Consider the following 19,948-nt stretch of genomic DNA (forward strand, 5'->3'; position numbering starts at 1 on the left):
AGTGTGACTGATTTAGGTGCTCCTAGACCAACCCTTTTAATGGTCTCCTTTAAGCTGACTTGGTGAAGCCAGTGGGAGGATCATGATAAGCTGGTTCATCTGACCTCATCCTCTAAATTATTTAAATCCTCTAATTATTAGGTCCTTAAAATGATAAAGTTATGGAGATAACTGAGTCATGGCCTCCCATTAAGGTGTTTGATAATGAGTCCATTAACTCAATAATCATTGCAGACCCAAAGGTCTGGTGCTTGTTGACTAATGAAATTATCACTCATCATATGATGACTTGGAAGTGTCTCTCTAATGGTGGTTAGGTGAGCCAACCAAAGTTGGGCTTAATCATTCGTTGGTTAGATACACCAAGTATGATCATGTTAATGGTTGGACCTAACCGGATCCTTACAGTGGAGGCCAAAGCCTACTGATTAGGTTTCTGGGGCAAAATTAAAATTACTAAAAATTATTTAGAGAAACAATTGGTTATGAACCTACCTTTAGATGTACATGGGTTGACCAACCAAAGTTGGACTTGTGTGCAGTCTAAGTGGATTCTAGTACCCACTAAGGAATTAGGGTAATTCCTTGAGTTGGAGGTAGAGGCTACCAATTCGAATAAAATAGTGGGAGAAACTTTTGATTAAAGTCCAAATCTTTAGGTTTAATGAATCAATTACTAATTAGGTTATGGTTCTCCTTTGTGCAATATGGCCACTTCCCTATCGCTCCGATCATTGTTGGATAACGATAAGTTGGTGGGACCCAACTTCGGTAGCTGGTACCAAAAGTTGAAGATAGTTCTAGAGCATGAACGGATCCTATATGTGATAATGGATCCTGCACCTGAGAAGTCAGCTGTCAATGCATGTGGAACAGTCAGAGACACTTATCAGAAGTAGCTCAGTGATTGGACCACGGTGCGCTGTATCATGCTGGCTGCTATGAGCGACGAGTTTAGTCGCAGATTCGAGATGGCTCAGCCAAAAGATATGCTTCAAGTGTTGGAGGATGCCTTTGGCACACCCGATGACGTAGAGAGGTACAAGACTAGTTGTGCCATCTTCAACGCCAAAATGCGGGATGGTGCCTCTGTCACTGATCATGTATTGTACATGATCGAGCTGATGGAACGATTGAGCAAGCTCGACTTTCCCTTGCATGAGCAGCTTGGGAAAGATGCAATACTGAACTCGCTGCCCAAGTCTTATCTCCCATTCCTCACTCATTATAGAATGACAAAGCCTGAAGTAAACTACCACGGATTACTGGGGTTGCTTCAAAACTTTGAGAATGATCACCAACTTCACAAGGAGTCGGTGAACTTAGTGGGAGGTTCGTCTTCTGGTTCTCGACCTTTTGAGAAAGGGAAGAAGAACAAGAAGAAGAAAGTGAAGAAGGTGCAAGTTCAGGCTGGGATATCAGTGCAGAGCCAGACCAAAAAGATCAAGCCTGATAAGAGTCTATTCTACTGGCAAGCACCCTAGATTAGATAGTGTGTCAGATATCTACTTATGGCACTGTAGGCTAGGTCATATAAACAAGAACAGAATAAACAGATTGACTCAAGAGAGAATCCTCAAAGTCAGTGATTGTGAATCACTTCCAACCTGTGAGTCCTGTCTTCTTGGTAAAATGATCAAGTCACCTTTTACTGAAAAAAGTGAGAGAGCTACTGAGCTCTTGGGCCTAATACATACTGATGTATGCGGGCCCATGAGCACAAGTGCTAGAGGTGGATATTTCTACTTCATAACTTTCACGGATGACCTATCCAGATATGGATATATCTATCTGATGAAACATAAGTCGGATTCATTTGAAATGTTCAAACGATTCCGAAGTGAAGTAGAAAAATAAACTGGAAAGAGTATTAAAACTCTTCGATCTGATTGAGGAGGAGAATACCTTTCTAGTAAGTTTCTCACATATCTAGGAGAATGAGATTCTCTTCCAATGGACTCCTCCAGGAACACCACAGCATAATGGTGTGTCTGAAAGGAGGAATCGGACTCTGTTAGACATGGTCCGATCCATGATGGATTTTGCTAGCTTGCCGATATCCTTCTGGAGATATACACTTGAATCGACCTGTTATCTGTTAAATAGGGTTCCAAGTAAGTCTGTAATTAAGACTCCATAAGAGATATGGACGAGACGTAAGCCAGCACTTTCACACCTTAGGGTCTGAGAGTACTCGGCCTATGTCAAACGATTAGTCACAAACAAACTTGGACCTAGATCTGACAAATGCTCATTCATAGGGTACCCCAAAGAGACAAAAGGATATTTTACTACCATGCTGATGAACAAAAGGTGTTCATCAGCCTTAAGGCAATCTTTTTAGAAAAGGAGTTCCTTGGTGAAGGAACCGTTGCCTCTAAGATTGAACTTGATGAAGTTCAACAGGTAGAAGGACCGACACCAATAGCTGAACCTGAGTCTGATATGATTAGATCATATCCGAAGCCCAATGTAGCTGCACCATTAAGGCGATCTGGTAGAGTACCACGTCAACCGGATAGATACTACAGTTTCTTGATCCGGGACGGTGATCCCATCGAACTTGATGAGAATAATGAGGATCCGATCACCTATATGGATGCAATGCAGAGACCTGATTCCGAGAAATGGCTTGAAGCCATGAAATCCGAAATAGAGTCCATGAAGGTCAATGATGTATGGACATTGGTTGACCCACCTGAAGGGGTTAAACCCATTGGGTGTAAATGGGTCTTCAAAAGGAAGAGGGGCGCAGATGGAAAGGTGGAGACCTATAAAGCCCGTCTGGTAGCCAAGGGGTATCGTCAACGTTATGGTATTGACTATGATGAGATGTTTTTTCCTGTGGCAATGCTCAAATCCATTCGGATAATGCTTGCAATAGGTGCCCATCTGGATTATGAGATCTGGCAGATGGATGTAAAGACAGTCTTCCTGAATGGAGAGCTGACCGAAGAGGTGTATATGATACAACCTGAGGGGTTTATATCCACAGATGAGTCCAAGGTGTGCAAGCTTCAGAGATCTATTTATGGACTGAAGCAAGCTTCTCGGAGTTGGAACATGCATTTTGATAAGGTGATCAAAACGTGTGGCTTCATTAAGAATGGAGAAGAGCCCTGCATCTATAAATGGGCAAATGGTCCAGTTGTGGTATTCCTTATCTTGTACGTGGATGACATTCTCTTAATCGGGAATGACATCCCCGTACTACAGGGAATAAAAATTTGGTTGTCATCATAGTCCTCTATGAAGGACTTGGGTGAAGCATCCTACATCCTAGGGATGAAGATCTATAGGGATAGATCTAAAAGGATGCTTGGGTTATCCCAGTCCATGTACATAGATACTGTGCTGAAGAGGTTCAGCATGGAGAATTCCAAGAAGGGCTATCTACCGATAGGCCATGGAATTTCTCTCTCTAAGAAGGATTGTCCGACAACTCCTGAAGAGAGAGAGCGTATGAGTAGAGTCCCATATGCTTCAACCGTGGGATCTATCATGTACGCCATGACATGTACAAGATCAGATGTGACATACTCACTAGGAGTAGTGAGTAGATACCAATCTGATCCTGGAGAAAACCACTGAAAAGTGGTTAAAGCCATCCTTAAGTATTTGAGAAATACTAAGGACCAATGGTTGGTTTATGACGAGTCAGATCTGAAACTTGTGGGGTTCACAGACTCCAGCTTCCAATCTGACCATGATGACAGCAGGAGTGTGTCGGGTTATATCTTTACTCTGAATGGTGGAGCCATCTGCTGGAAGAGTTCCAAGCAGCATACTGTGGTGGACTCTGTTTGTGAAGCGGAGTACATCGCAGCATCGGATGCCGCGAAAGAAAGCTGTGTGGCTGAGAAAATCCATCACTGAGCTCAGAGTAGCACCCTCCCTCGATGGTCCGGTCCTGCTCTACTGTGACAGCACTGGTGCCATAGCTCAGGCGAAGGAATCCAAAGCACATCAGCGGACGAAGCACATCTTGCACCGCTTCCACCTGGTCTGAGAGATCGTTGATCGAGGTGACATCGACCTTCAGAAGATCGACGGAAAGGAGAACCTGACCGACCCCTTCACTAAAGCCCTGGCGATAAAGGAGTTCGACAACCACAAGTCGAAGATGGGTATTAGATACTGTGCCGAGTGGCTTTAGGATAAGTGGGAGTTGTTGGGAAATATGTCCCAAAAAGTTAATCGTTAAGCTGTTGATGGTTGAGCAACCAAGTATTGTAATTGATTTGTTAATAAATAAAATATATTTGGCATCTTCATCATAAGCTTTCATCTTCTAATGAACTCCGTTATTATGATGAAGTCCTTAGGACTATTTAAGTTCGATAAAGAGAGGATTTATCGATTAGTCCTTAAAACTGTTCACGACCAAATGATAAGCTGTTAATAAGGACGACAGCTTCTATCGAGCATAGGTCGCTGTAGGCCATATGGGTTGGTTGTCCTCTTAACCAAGGAGTGTGGAGACACTGGTATGGCATACAGGTGAGATGTAAGGGTACATCATCATTGAACGTGACCAACTCGAGAGCATTCTGCTATCAAGAATGTCTCTGATGGGATATAGGTATAAGTGTCCCTTAGACTTGAGATCGCCTCAGTGACTTGCAAGCAACTCACTGTGCTTTGGTACTGGACTAACTGAATTTTTAATTCAGGGACGGAAGGCTTCTGGGCACAGTCAAGTACTTGCGAAGTCAGAGTGTGATCGAGATGGGATTGACCACTTCAAGAGTTGGAGAAGAATGAGTCGCTGTATTTCAATTTAGCAAAACCTTGGCCAGGGTAATCCATCAGATGGATTTGATATTTTGAAATACAATGTGGACAACCTGATCAGAGTTGACAGTTGAGCTCTGGGGTGTCCTATGATCATTTTGGTCAAGGGGATGAATTATATGAAAACTATATCCGTATGGATTCTAAGGATGTTGTTCTACACATTCGACCTATCCGGTCGTCGGGTACCATTGCTAGATGGTCACTTCGATTGGTATAGAAATTTATTCCTATGCTACCGACTTAGGTTTGGACCTATGAGGTCACACACATTAGAGTTTATGATCCGATCAGATGGTTGATCAACGATTAAGAATCATTCTAGGGTTAAATGATCAATACGATTGACATTTAACCCAGTGCAAGTGTTGCAGGAGGATCTATTAGCAATTCGATTACTGATTGGCTTAATTTGATTAAGCCAATGGGCTGAGATTAAGTCTAATTAAATATAATTTAATTAAATTTGGTTTGGGCTTGATTGGATCAAGTTCAATTGGTTTATTGGATAAGCCAAGTGCAAGAAAAAACTAGTCCTAGTTCAACTAGGACTTGGGTCAATCTAATTTCTAATTTGATTAGAAAATTAAATCAGATTTAAATCTAATTTAATCTGATTAAATTAAGTTCTTAATTGGGTTAAGGCCTATTTTAATTGGGTTGATCTAATTTTGATTTGATTTGGTTTGGAAAACCAAATTAAAACAAGTCATAAGACAGAATCCTAGTAAGACTAGGATTCCACCTTGCGCCACATAAGCCTTCTCCATGCCCTCTCTCTTATTCAATGCCAATCTCCACTTATTTTGTGCAATAAAAGCCCTCTCCCAAATCTCTCCCACGTTCACAAAAGGTCTCCTCTTTTCTTTCTTACATGGAAGGTGGTTTGGATCAAATCTAAAAGGAATAAGTTTGGATTTCGAATTCTATGAGATAGAGTTTTAGAAATCCAAAACTCTTTCAATTTTGCACCGAATTTATCCAAATTTTTTTTGAAATTTTTGTGGCTTTTAGGATATACATTGTGCACCCTTTTTTAGTGATCCATGCACCAAAATATGAAGGAGGTACTCAAGAGTTGGGCATCCCTTAACTTGCCATGTTTGGATAAGCCTTGACTAGGTGTTTGACCTAGATAAGGACTCTATCATATCTCTCTATATAAGATGAGTTTCTTCATGAAATTTTAGGAGAAGTCAGAGATTTAAGAGACCTTTGTGCCATCCAAAAATTAGAGAGAAATACCTTTGGGTCATGGAGATATAAAAGATGCAAGTTTGGGTGTCTAGAGAAAAAAATGTGAAGAAGAAGAGGGTCTTCTTCTAGGGTTTTTGTTTTCATTTCTATCCTCCCTCCATCTTGAGTTTTCTGAGAGCATCTCAGATTTGAAACTCCTCCTTCTACTTTTCATCTTTGGAAGAGTCCAAATCAAGAAGAAGGAGGCACCTGATCAACCATCAAAGAAGGATCAGCGCAGTACTAGCATACTGTGCTGATTTCCTGAAGCAAGACTTCTGATCGAGATTCGTGGGCTCGTGTGGATGACTCTTAGAGGCCAGACGCGTGTGCGGCTTGCAACATCATCCTTAAGCCCGGATCAGCGAGGTTAGAGCGTCTAACTTGCAAGGTAATAGATCTGATCTATTGTTTAATACATACATTAGATGTAGTATAGAAATATGTTGATATGATCAACATGTAGTTCATGCTATATTTATATATTTTAATTTCTGATTTAATTCTATGTAGTAATCATGTAATAGGATCTTAGATCTAGAGATTCTCTAGTTTTAGAAAATAAATTTTGATTTATTTTAGTCTTCCACTGTATGATCTTGAAAAAGTTTCAAGATCTAACCCTGAAACCCTAGATCTGGTTCCTACACATACATCTATATGTACAAGATCCAAAATATCACTGGCTCGTTCATCTTTTTCAGTAAAAATGACTTGATCATCTTTTCAAGTAAACAAGACTCACAGATAGGCAATGATTCATAATCATTATTATCAAGGATTCCCTCTGGAGCTAACATGTTCATCCTGCTCTTATTAATATGACCTAGTCTACAATGCCAAAGGTAGGCATCCGTGACATCATCGATTCTAGAATGTTTATTTGATGTGTACATTACATTAGGTTGTGATACCATTATTCAATTGTCCATGCATCACAGTAATACCATTCAAAATGATATCATAAAAGTTTTTCTTTATTGAAATCTCATAACTTTCTTTGGCCAAAAGGCCTACAGAAATTACATTCAATAAGAAATTAGGATAAAAATGACAATATCTAAGAACAATAAAATAAGAATCAAATACAAGCTTGATAATTTCAAAAGCTAGAACTGAAACTGATCTTTCATCTCCAACATTCAGGAATCTCTCACCGTCTCCAAATCTCCTATTGATCTGAAGTCCCTACAATGAATTGCAAATATTAATAGGACTACTAGTATCCAACACCTAAGTCATTATATCAAAAATTGAGAAGTTGTAAGATGTTATCATATAATTACGTAGCCTAGCAACTGATTGCTTCTTCTTTTTTAGTCTGTTCAAGTCAAGGGATACTATATTTTGAGGATAGTTCCTCTTCCAATGACCATGCTTTCTACAATAGAAGCACTCTGCCTGACTTTGGTCAGACTTGGACTTAGACTTCTGGATCTAACTCTCAGTACTTTGTACCTTTTTATTTTTTTTCTTTCCTTTCTTAAAGGGACGATGCCCACTCGAAGAAGATCCTTCCACTATATTCATCATCTCTTTGTGGAGCTGGTGATCCTTCTCAAAAGTTTGTAATAATCCCAACAGACTGTGGTAGTTCACTACAGGCTTCGTCATTCGGTAATATCTGAGAAATGGTAGGTAGGATTTTGATAGAAAATTCAAGATCGCATCTTTTCCAAGCTGTTCATGCAAAGAAAAGTCGAGCTTGCTCAGATGCTTGATATGTTCATCATGTATAATATATGATCGACGATCGATGCTCCCTCCCTCATTCGGGCATTGAAAATAGTAAAACTGGTCTTGTACCACTCAACATCGTTGGGAGTACCAAAAGATTCATTCCACACCTTGAGCATGTCTTCTGATCGAGCTTCCTCGAATTTACGACTGAACTCATCGTTTATGGCTGCCCGCATGATATAACACACCGTAGTGCGATCGTGAGCCACTTCAAGAAAGTATCCCGAACTGCACCATGAGCATTCAAAGCAGGCTCCTCAGATGTCAGATTTGTAAGGACGTACAAGATCCGTTCGTGCTTCAGGACTATTTTTAATTTTTGATACCAGCTATCGAAATTGGATCCCATCAATTTTTCACTGTCCAATAGTGATCAAAGCGATAAGTTTGTGGTCATAACTGTACAAAAAAAAATCAAAACTTAATTAGTATATGAATTATTTGAGCCTAAAAATATAGAATTTAGTCTAAAGATTCTCCCACTATTTTATATGAATTGGTAGCCTCTACCTCTAATTCAAAAAATTATCTTAATTTCTTAGCAGATACTAGAATCCACACAGACTGCACACGAGCCCGACTTTGACCAGCCCATCCATGTGCATCTATGGATAAGTTCTTTAGTCAATTATTTTTTTTTAAATAAGTTCTAGTAATTGATTTTATCTCAGAAAATTTTTCAATTGACTTTGGTCTTATCTGCAAGTCCTGATTAGTTTCAATCATTAACATGATCATACTCAGAAATCTAATTATCAAATGATCAGGTCTGACTTTGATCGGCCAACCTGACCACTTGCTAGAGAGATTTGACTGAGTCATCGTATTATGAATGATAATTCTAATAGCAGATGAGCACCAGACCTTTGGGCCTCCAATGATCATCATACTAATGGACCCATTATCACCCAACTTAATGGGAGGCTATGTTTTAGTTATCATCATAACTATCTCATTTTAGGGATCTAATAATTTAGAAGATTTAATCAATGAATTAAGAGAAGAGAAAAAATCAACCAGTTAACCACAATCCTCCCATTGACTTTACTAAGTCATTGAATTGAATTAGTGACATGCTAGTTGAATGGCACCCAGATCAGTCACGCTGATCAACCTTAATGGCATGGGTCAATTTGAATTACTTAGCGATCTAATCAAAATATAATCCATCAAGTTAGCCAAATAAGTAAGATCAGTGGAAAGGTATGCTAAACTTGCCTTTGATACCATCAAAATGGTCAGGTAAGCCGCTCTTAATTAAAAATCACCGATCGAAATGCCAAACTTACCTTAGACACTAATTAGTTAATTAGTTTTGATTTGATCAACCTAATGACTTGGATTTGACCACTGAGCCTCAATCAAGATCTATTTGGTCTAATCAAAAATATGAACTTGACCATCTACAACTATTATATTAGTTCTAGAGAAAGCCTGATTTAATCTAATTCAATATTTGGTTAGATTTAATCAATTTCTCTATATGATTCATTAACGCTTTGATTCTAACCTTAGGTCTAACCCAATTAAGAGGATCTGATTTGAGCTAATCCATGTCTCCATGTTTTATGCAATGTCATTAGATCTTAAATTACAATTCTAGATCTAATCGATTCTGCACTTAATTCTTAATTAAGTTCAGCATCAATATGAGTTTAGATTAAGTTTTTGAAATCATTTCTCATGTAAATATTTTTATATTAAATCATAAAATCTTTTAGATCACATCTAAACTTTTTATGATCTCAAATTTTATTAAAATAATTTTAATCATTAAGATTAGATATTATTATTTTTTTTACAATTTGTATCACATACAACAAATCTTAAGATTTCAAGATCTAGAGTTTTGCAGAAAAGCAAGTTCTTTCTTTCACATTCTTCATCATGGGACCTCACAGTGGCACCCCTACATGCCATAAGAGCACCCCATTGAATAGGAAGAGAGGATCATGTAACTCTACTTGCTTCTATAATCGGACGGCCTGGTGATTACTCAATTCGAGTATTTTGCTACTCAGATCATCTAATCTAACATATACAGGGCTGATCAAATATCAAAACTAAAAATTAAAATTATTTAGATCTAATCTAAATAACATAAAATCAGATCTAAATATATATAAAATCATATCATATTGAACGAGACTCTTATACCAATTGAAGAAAAATTAGGTAGTTCTATGAATATAATTTTAAAAATTTACCGCGAAACATGATAGATTAACCAATTTAATCTTCATTACATGCACTAGATCTAATCTAAACTATCTTGTTAAGATCTATGATATGATTAAACATGTGATTAAGATCAGAAAAAATAAAATTTACATCGATCATATCGATGCTCTAGATTAGATCTAACCATTAAATCTAATCAAATCTGATCTAACGAGTTCAAAACTTATTACCAAAGTGCGAGTTGCTAATCTTTATAATTGTATCATATGGATTGGAGCTCCTTTAGATTGCTCACAGCCGTACAGGACATCCGATCTCTATGGATTGTCGACACGAAGATCGATTGCTGATCAATCTCCTCAGGAGTGCTAGCTCGCGAAGATCTTTGATGGCTGATTTTTTTCTTCTTCTTTTAATCTCTTAGATACTTTAGAGAAGAAGAAGAATTAAGGGAGGAAGGAAGAGAGGAGAGAGGTGAGGTAGATGAAATGATTTTTTATATGCTTCACTTGGGGCATCCAACTATTGGACCCCCTTTTTATAGATGGGCTAGAGATTAGGGTTAGGAGGAGGCACCACAAAATCCCATGCCACACCAATATGGGATATCCCATATTTTAGCACCAATTATGTGTTGGCATGAGAAAGAAATCAGATTGATTCTTTCTCATGCCAATGTACAAGGCAATTAGTTGTGGCGCCACCCTTCTTTCCCATGAAAACTTGATTTCTTTCCTTCTTATCTTTGATTTTAATCAAATTCAAATCAGGAAAGAGATAAGGATCATGACTCATCACATGAGTGCCGCCCACACTATCTCTGCACCCTCCTTTCTCATGCCCAAAAATTCCTCACACAAACTCTTTTGTGTGTAATGTATGGCGTGGATCTTAAGGTATGCGCAAGGGAGAGAATCCCACGTGGTTGGGACTTTTAGTTTCTAATTTGATTCCAATCTAAATTAGATTTGGTTTAGACCCAATGAGAGGAAGAAACCTAATCTAATTAAGAACATAATCTTCTTAATAAATTTTTAACCCAATTAGAATCAACTGAATCCAAATTCGGATCAAATCAGAAACAAATTTTTCTTACAATTAGACTAGATCTAATCAAACCCAATCTAAGTCAAATTGAATCCAATTCAATTAGACTTGATCCGAACCTCTTTGCTCAATCAAATTGAGTTAATTAGCAATATAATTGCTAATAAATCTTTCATTAATAGTAGAGTTTTAGTTCAATGGACTCTCTTTCAGAGTCTTAATCTAATGGGACTCTTTACTAAAGTCCTAATCCAGTGAGACTCTTTAGCCATCTAATCAGACTGAAACTTCTAATATGTGTGACCCCATAGGTTCGAACCAAAGTCAGTAATATAAGAATAAATTTTTATACTAATCGATGTAACCATTTAGCAATAAGATCCAACGTCCGAATAGACTGAAAGATTGCAAAGCAATATTCTAGAACTTACTAGCATATAGTTACTGTATAATTCATCCCTTTGATCTTAATGCTCAAGGTGATCTAGTGTTTAACTATCAATTATGAAATAGTCAACCATATTGTATTTCAACCTTTCAAATCCATCACATGGATTATCCTGATCAAAATTTTACTAAATTGAAATACACTGATGCATTAACTCCTACTTATTTGGAGAGATCAATTCCATCTGGACTCACACACCGACTTGATAAGTACTTGACTGCATCCAAAAATTTTTCATCACTGAATTAAAAATTTAAATAGTCTGACATCAAAGTACAGTGAGTTACTTACAAGTCATCATGGTGATCTCAGATCGAAGAGATACTTATATCCATATCCTTCGCGAGCTACTCTTGATAGTAGAGTGCTCCGTAATTGATTACATTCGGTACGAATGTATTCCTACATTCTACCTGCATGCTATATCAGTGTCTCCATACTCCTTGATTAAGAGGACAATCAATCTATATGGCACACAATGACCTATACTTGATATCGCTATCATCTTATTAACAGTATATCATTTGATCGCGAATATGTTTTAAGGACTAAACAGTAAATCCTTCTTTATCGATTAAATATAGTCCTAAGGAAATCATCACAACATAGGAGTTCTAAGAAGATGGACAAAATATGATGAAAAAATCAAATAATATTTATTAATAAAAATTCATATATAATGTATAAATATGAACACAATCGTCAATAGATTGACGATTGACTTTGAGATGCAATTTTTAACATAAAGACAATTCAAAGACATATAATACTTGAATAAAAAAAAATTTATCATTTATTGATTAAATCAATAGTTTAAAGTATAAATTTATGTCATAGAATGAATAATGTGTCAGTCAATAATTGACTTCTAGAACATACATCTAATATTAGTGTCACCATATAAGTAATTGTGAGATCAACCATCCTCACCATCGAGCATATATAGGATGTGCTAATCTTACTGGTATCATTGACTCTCGAATCAATGATCCTATGACTTGAAATATTTTAAATTAGGTCTCATTTGTGTGATCTTATCATGGTCCTAAAATCATTGTCCTAATCTATGGAATTCATTATAATCTTAAATAAATATCAAGATGCACCATATAATGAAATAAAATATATAATTTTATTAATAATTAATGTCAAATATATGAGTTAGAAAAATAGAATATAGAAAAATTTTCTATCGCATCACACGTGCGATTGGTTTGTAGGGCATTATTCTTTCATCAAGTCCTCATTCTCATGGTCAATAGTGGGCTCACCAGCAAGATCCCATTGCCCAGCTACTCTACCTCAACCTCCGTGGCAATTCCCTCAACTGGTTGGGATGGCAATCAGATTGGGTAAAATAAGATATGGGCTAGATTGGATTTAAAAATCATTGTTGATGTATTTTGGTCCTTTCCATTTGTTTTCTAAAAACCAATCATTGGGATACCATCTATTCTATCTAAAGCCAGCAAGTGCCAAGCAGAAAAGAAGTGTACCAGCTAAATACTACAACTCAAACTAATAAAGATAGACTTGACAAAAACTCAAACTAATAGCCTAGACTCGAATCGATCTGGATTCAGATCCGAACCAAACCCATATTCCATGAATCAGGGCTAGATTATACATAGATCTGATCTGATCCGAATGGCCTATTGGATCAAGAAATTTGATCATGAACCCTACTAGATCTGACCTGATCTTCTATTGGGCTGGATTTGGGTCCAATATTCGACCTGATCAAGAAACCAGGTTGGATTAGGTTCACTAATGACCCGATCTGATCCAACCCATTTGCACCCCTATATAAGATGTGTAGTGAAAAGGTTGACTAGAGCATTTTAATGGGTTGTGTATAAGGTGCATTATGCACTATTATTTATAGAACTTTTATTTCAAGAGCCACTATAAGTATTAGTATGTGAGAGCATTTTGATCAAAAAGTTTAAGCTATAATAAAAAGAGAAATGCAATTGGCTTGCAAAAGAAGATTTGATCCCTGGGAAATTAATGTGATAGCTCAAAGTCATCACTGGGCATTGGCACTAAATTGAAAAAAAAATCATTAAAAACTGTGATTTTTTGATGTGGAAAAGAGCTGACACAAATTGAATTGCTTTTAAGAAATTTGAATTTTAAGGATTTACAAAATATAAGAAATTGATGTTTTAGTAAATTTTGATCTTTTTGATGAAAAATGTCTACCAACAGATCAAGTTTTTTAAAAATTGAATTTTTAAGGATCATATAGGAATATGAAAAGTTGATTTGCAATAAATTTTGGCATATCCAAAATTTTTTTAATATATTTTTAATGGTCATATGAAAATATATAACCGCGCCGGATAGGGGTTATATGTTTAATGGTCACATATAGGATCCAACCTTTGACTTTCTTCTCAGGAAACACAAACCAGCGCCTTTAATAAATTTCAATCATAGCAATTTTTCCCGCTTGCCTCTTTCAAACCGCAGAAGCCAGAGCATCCATTTAGCAAAAACAAAACAGAACTCATCGTTCTCTGAAAGTGAGAGAAATGGAGGCTGCCATTACCACTTTCTGCCAATCTCTCGCTTCCTTCTGCCACCACGTCCAGACCTCCTCTCAAGCCCTCTCGGATTCCATCCAGAGGCGCCCCATCCCTCTCGGTAAACACGAACTCAAAACGCCTCTCTCTCTCTCTCTCTCTAATCCCCATCCCTAATCGACTCGGACCTCCTCGTCCGACTCCTTGGACAGATTCAGCGGCCTCCGCCTTCTTACAAAGCCTCGATCGCCGCATCTCCTCCGCCAGCACCGATCTCAACCTGCTCGAGTCCATGGCCTTCGGCACCGTCTCCTTCGAGGAGCTCCTCGGCCACTGCAACGAGGTCTACAAGACCAACCAAAAGTACATCTCCGATCTCCAAGACCGCATGCGTCCCTTCGGCTACGTTGCCGGTATTCATTTTAAATATGTCCTTCTCCTCATCAAATTTCTCGCTATTGTTGCCGCGTTCTGATTTTTTTAAAAAAATAAATATAGAAATGGAGTCGGATGGCGAAGGTGGGGATGCAGACTCCGGCATAGATTCAAAGTTTAGGAGCCCAGTTAATAATGGTGTGGTTAGGTTTCCTGTTACTTGTGGCTCCGTTTCTGTAGCACGATCAAACAGGAGGCTCGAGGAAGATTCTTTGTATCCTTTTCTCTTTTTATCTAATCTATTAACTAATCTACATGTATTATTGCCTATTAGTTGGTAGACTGAATCCAGAGTTTAATTCTAGTGTTGTTTGCAGACAGAAGTCTGTCTTGCTTCTTGCGTTAGGCATGTTTGAGTTTATGTAGCTAATATAACTTTTATTGATGTGGAATTTAGAAGATGCTTCACTGCACCACTTCATTCCAGGGTCCACTCCCACCGTGCAGTGATTGGCAGGATGGTACAAGGGGCCTGCTTGTCACCAAGCTGACCCATGTACTGCACCATTCACCGACTGTCACGACACAATCTGGAAAGCTGAATGCGGAATAGAATGGTGTCAGGAAGCAGCACTCAGAATTTTATGTAGTCTTATGGCCATTAGGAGTTGGCAAGCTGGTGTTGATCACTGATGCTGAAGCCGAGGCTTTGTTTGGATCCATGAAAACAGCTGGAGTATCATCTTAGATTGGGGGAAATACATGTGTTCTATTTACTCAAAATCTTTGGTCCTCTACTTTGGCTCTGCAACAATAAAAATCTTTATTTTGTTTTTTCTCTTGCAGTGCTTTGCACCTTTTCATCAAATCATCTCTTGACTGTCGGGATTACCATTTTTTTGTTCAGATCAACAGCAATTAAGTTAAACGTTGTAAGAATTTAATATTTTCTCCATTTTCTAACCTAATGGGTTACATGTCTTTTAGGATGAATCAGAAAAGTGCAACAAATAAGTAGGTGAATTCCCATTAGACAACAATATCTATTGTGAAATTATAGATTTGTTTCTTTGCAAGTCAAAGCTCCTTGGTCTTTGAGACCACCTACTTGATCTTTGGTCAAATATTGTCCTCAAGGTTTGTCGTAGCAGTATGGGACTGGTTGGTGCTGTATCGCATTGGGAGTACAGTACCGGCTATACGATACTGAGCATATCGTACTGGTATGTAATCTACTTAGTATGCCTTGCCATCTTGTATGATGCTACATATTGACATTATAATAGGATGGTATTGGTATGAAATCCGGTATCGAGACAGCAAAAACCTTAATTGTTCTGGTCCCTACCATTTCTATTTTTTGGGCTATTTGGTTGAAATAGGTTCTAAAATGTCATGCCTATTTGGTCCTTTCTGAGGTTCTCTCTCTTTTTTCAATTGTAAAACAACAACCAGCAGATCATGTCAGTTAGACCTTTCAGAATATCCCAACTGCTCTTAGAAGTGATATGAACATGACACTTCTCTAGTGATATACAGGATGAATTTTTAAAAAATTGAAGGATTCAGCATTTAGACACATGCCAACACCTGATGCTTCTGCTCCGGAACATGTCATTTAGCTGGTAGAAGATGTACATTCTGTATGAGCATGAATCTCTGTCTACTTTCCCCCTTAATGATATCCATGTCTAACAAGTTTTAAGTATGCTCTTTATTTTCTGTCAATCCTACCATCAATCAAGAAAATTCTGTAACTGTCACTTTGAGTACACGGCACATCTACTAGCTCTATTTTTCCTGTTCTCATGAACTTGATGGGTTATATGTCATGAGATGCATAAATGGACATATACAATTAAATATTGCAAGATTTGTTGTACAACTCTTAGCATTTCACTTCTTTAATATATTAGTCACAAGCAGCAGCTTTAGATGTTCTATGTCCATATATTTGCAGTTGCTGACTAGTTGCATCTACCAAAAAATGGATTTAATCATCATGGAGTTCATGAATAAACAGAAGCTCACGTGCTATCAGAACCTTGTTGGTATATTATTGCATCGTGTATAAGTAACTTATTCCAAAATGTTTCAGAATAATATGGCACCTTTGTCCTTCTTAACACTCTCTAAGATTTGAGGACTCCTCATTACAGAATCTTGGCCTTTCAGATGCTTGTCTTGCCACTTTAGCCTCTGAAGGTTCGCTTTTTCCCTTTCTTTTACTATTAGTAGATCTTTTTATTAGCATGAAGCAACTTTGGCATCCACAATAAACATCTAAGAATTTTTAAACAATATGATAAGTACCACAGATCAAGATGATTCACGAAAGTTGTGCACATGCATGCATGTTATTATATATGTAATCAATATAAACTTTACTCTTTATATATGATTTGGACTGTAATCAATATAAACTTCACTCTTTTTTTATGATTTGGACTGTTGCATACAATGATGAATGCATGTGCTCTCATGCATGTCTATTATGTATATTTGGCTCCATCTATACACACATATGTATTCACGTCCATATATACATACATAGAGACAAGGAATAATTCTAATATTCAGAAGGCATAACCAAGTTAGTTATGCCTTACGTTTCAACAATGCTACAAAAGACACTTGAATTATGTATCCAATGAAAAATTGATTACCAAATAATAGAACAAAACACATGCTAAAGTTTAACATTGTGAACTAGCTGAATCACTTAAATTTTGGTCCATATTTATTCTAAAATATGTAGAGCTCGATGAATAGTGTGGTTCATTGTCTTGGATGCTTAAGCTTTACGGGCACACATATCATATTTGATTTATATATGCAACACCAAGCTGTCCTCTTGGGTTACAAAACTCACAAGGAGCAGCCACCAAGACCACAACTATAAGTTCATGCAGTAAGCATTGCACTGCCATCTTTCCACTAGGGAAAAAACTTGATGGAATGAGCTCTTGTAAGAATCTCTCTTGAGGAGATACGCAGAGAGGGGGGAGGGGTGTCATTGCTAGGATGAAACATTGGTGACCTGGTGGGTTCAGGTTGGACTTAGCATCGCCTGGGTGGGAGGAGAGTTTGTAGGAGATCCATGCTCAGTTAAAGACAACATAAAATAAGACGGACTGTGGGACCTGTTTAAGAGTTGGTTGTCTGCAGGTTTGATTTGGATTATAATTGTTGGTTTTAATTAAATCTGAGGGCAAAAAGACCTACAGACAGAAGTCTCGTTTTGTGCTTGTGCATATGATGGACAGGAACCTGAGAATTAGGTGTGTAAGAGGGAAATGGATAAGGATTGGGAGCTGCAGAAGCATATCATTAGGGCATACTTTTCATAACATGAGCATTGTAGGAAGTAAAATTGATAAACCCAGAGGGTCACTCTTCTTAATACAGATATATGTCTGTACATCTCCATATGTGATATGTGTGTCTTTGTGTGTATGAAACGTAACTGTGTAGATATACTTACACATAGATGCAGACACATAGATAAGTGCAAATATATAAAGAGATTGTAGTACAAAACCAACGAAAAAGCTTATGATTAGTCTTTGTTTTTTGTTCTTGTGATTTGTAACTCTTGATGCTGAACTTGGTTGATTAAGATTACTGGTAAATTAATTCAAATATTAAATCTTGTTGCCAATATTCAAGATCACTCTAGAACTTCCATTTCTTGTTTCTTTCCATATGACAAGACAAAAATTGGGGTGCAATGAGTCTTCTAAAACATAATTTCATTTTTTAAATTTATTCGATTGCACTTTAGGTCCATTTCTTTTTGGCTTTGCCTCGTCTAATTTCAATTTTTATTTTTTTAAAACAAAAGGAAGATATCATGCAACCAATTAATTGATCAGACATGACTATATTACAGGGTTTACTAAGTCAAAGCTATCAGATGCATTGTACCCTATGCCTCTAAATACAGTTCTTAAAAATCAATTATTAGATCAATGCATAAACACAATATATAGGGAGGTTTCCAAAGTGCTTGTGATTGCTGCTACTGTTGCTGAGCTTGTTCCCCATCATTGTTTGCATCATCTTCTCCTTCAGCTATGAATATGTACCACCATTATTCTCTATGCAGTTGCTGATGCTGATGGTATGTAAGTACCATTGCCCAAACTATTATTTATATAGACGATCACTTCTTGATCCAACTAGTTTTTCATAATGTGGTGTAAACTATTGATCTTACCTACTGAAAATTGTTGCATCCTACTATTGGCCCCTTGGATTTTTTTTTTTATTTTTCCCATCTTCTTTTAGTGAAAAGCAAAGTGCTGTTGGATATTCTTAAAAAAAGGAATGTTGATAAAAGAATGAGAATTAGATACTGTTGGCGCAAAAATCCACCTGCGTCGGAGAAGCTGGAGTCGAGGAAGTCGCGGTCACCGCCGGGACCTGCAAAAGAAGTCTAAACCGGAGTTGGGGTTGCTCCGGCAAGATCCTCCGACGCTCAAGTCAGTTCTCTGCCTCAACAAGAATGGAGTGCTCGAATGAAAATTTTAGCAGAGTTTTGAGGTAGAAAATGAGAGCTTAGAGAATAACGTATCTGGGGTCCCCCTTTTATAGGCGGAGGGGGCAACAGACTGATAGCGATGTTTGTAACCGTCTGGCAGTGGGCTGCCCAGGGTCAGGAAGAGTTTGTTGCGAAGAGTAGTGGAGTGGAATCGTGGCCATCACCGGGACAGGGTCAGGAAGTGGAGCAGAGTCGTGGCCGTTACTGCGGCCTGCCAGGGGGTCCAGGCCTGTCGGTCCAAGTTCGGTTGGAGTCCGGTCTCCGTAGAAGCCCGGATGGGGATCATTTGTCGAGGAGTCTCGGCCAAGGCTTGTCTGCAACAGAAATTCGAAAGGAATTCGTCCATAATGGAAGCTTGGGTGAAGGCTTACGGTGGGAATCCGGCACGGACCGCTCGTGGTAGAAATTTGAAGTAAATCGTTTGCAGCGGAAACTCGGAGTGAGTTGCTTGCGGTAGGAGCTCGGAGTCCGGCTCCCGTAGGAGTCCGAACGAAGGCTTCCTGCAGTCGAAGTCGGGGACGAAGTCTGGCTCCCGTAGGAGTCCGAGCGAAGTCTACCTGCAATTGAAGTTGGGGACGAAGTCCGGCTCCCGTAGGAGTCCGGACGAAGTCTACCTGTAATTGAAGTCGGGGGCGAAGTCCGGCTCCCGTAGGAGTCCGGGCGAAGTCTTCCTGCAGCCGGAGTCGGGGATGAAGTCCGGCTCCCGTAGGAGTCCGGGCGAAGTCTGCCTGCAAGTGAAGTCGTGGGCAGAGTCCGGCTCCCGTAGGAGTCCGGACGAAGTCTACCTGCAGTCGGAGTCGGGGACGAGGTCCGGCTCCCGTGGGAGTCCGGGCGAGGTCTTCCTGCAGCCGGAGTCGGGGACGAAGTCCGGCTCCCGTAGGAGTCTGGGAGAAGTCTACCTGCAAATGAAGTTGGGGGCGATGTCCGGCTCCCGTAGGAGTTCGGACGAAGTCTGCCTGCAATTGAAGTCGTGGGTGGAGTCCGGATGAAATCTACCTGCAACCGGAGTCGGGGACGAGGTCCGGCTCTCGTGGGAGTCCAGGCGAGGTCTTCCTG

The 19,948-nt window shown here is 38.6% G+C and overlaps 1 protein-coding gene across 3 annotated transcripts in view; it reads left to right on the top strand.

Moving 5' to 3' along the window:
- The first annotated feature begins 13,864 nt into the window (after nt 1–13,864).
- Nucleotides 13,865–19,948, top strand: part of LOC105035003 (uncharacterized) — an 88,343-nt gene continuing 82,259 nt past the window's right edge. Inside the window, exons 1-4 of one of the 3 annotated variants that reach the window (XR_012138561.1) lie at nt 13,865–14,095; nt 14,187–14,387; nt 14,473–14,623; nt 16,487–16,554. Coding sequence is in view for 2 of the 3 variants with exons in the window: in XM_010910383.4 (XP_010908685.1) it covers nt 13,984–14,095; nt 14,187–14,387; nt 14,473–14,623; nt 16,487–16,554 (532 nt within the window). In the remaining variant the exon portion in view is untranslated. The remainder of the gene's footprint in view (nt 14,096–14,186; nt 14,388–14,472; nt 14,624–16,486; nt 16,555–19,948) is intronic. The other 2 variants (XM_010910383.4, XM_019847172.3) reach the window with 2 other exon arrangements.

This window comes from Elaeis guineensis, chromosome 2 (assembly GCF_000442705.2).
Source record: "Elaeis guineensis isolate ETL-2024a chromosome 2, EG11, whole genome shotgun sequence".
NCBI classification, from domain to species: Eukaryota; Viridiplantae; Streptophyta; class Magnoliopsida; order Arecales; family Arecaceae; genus Elaeis; species Elaeis guineensis.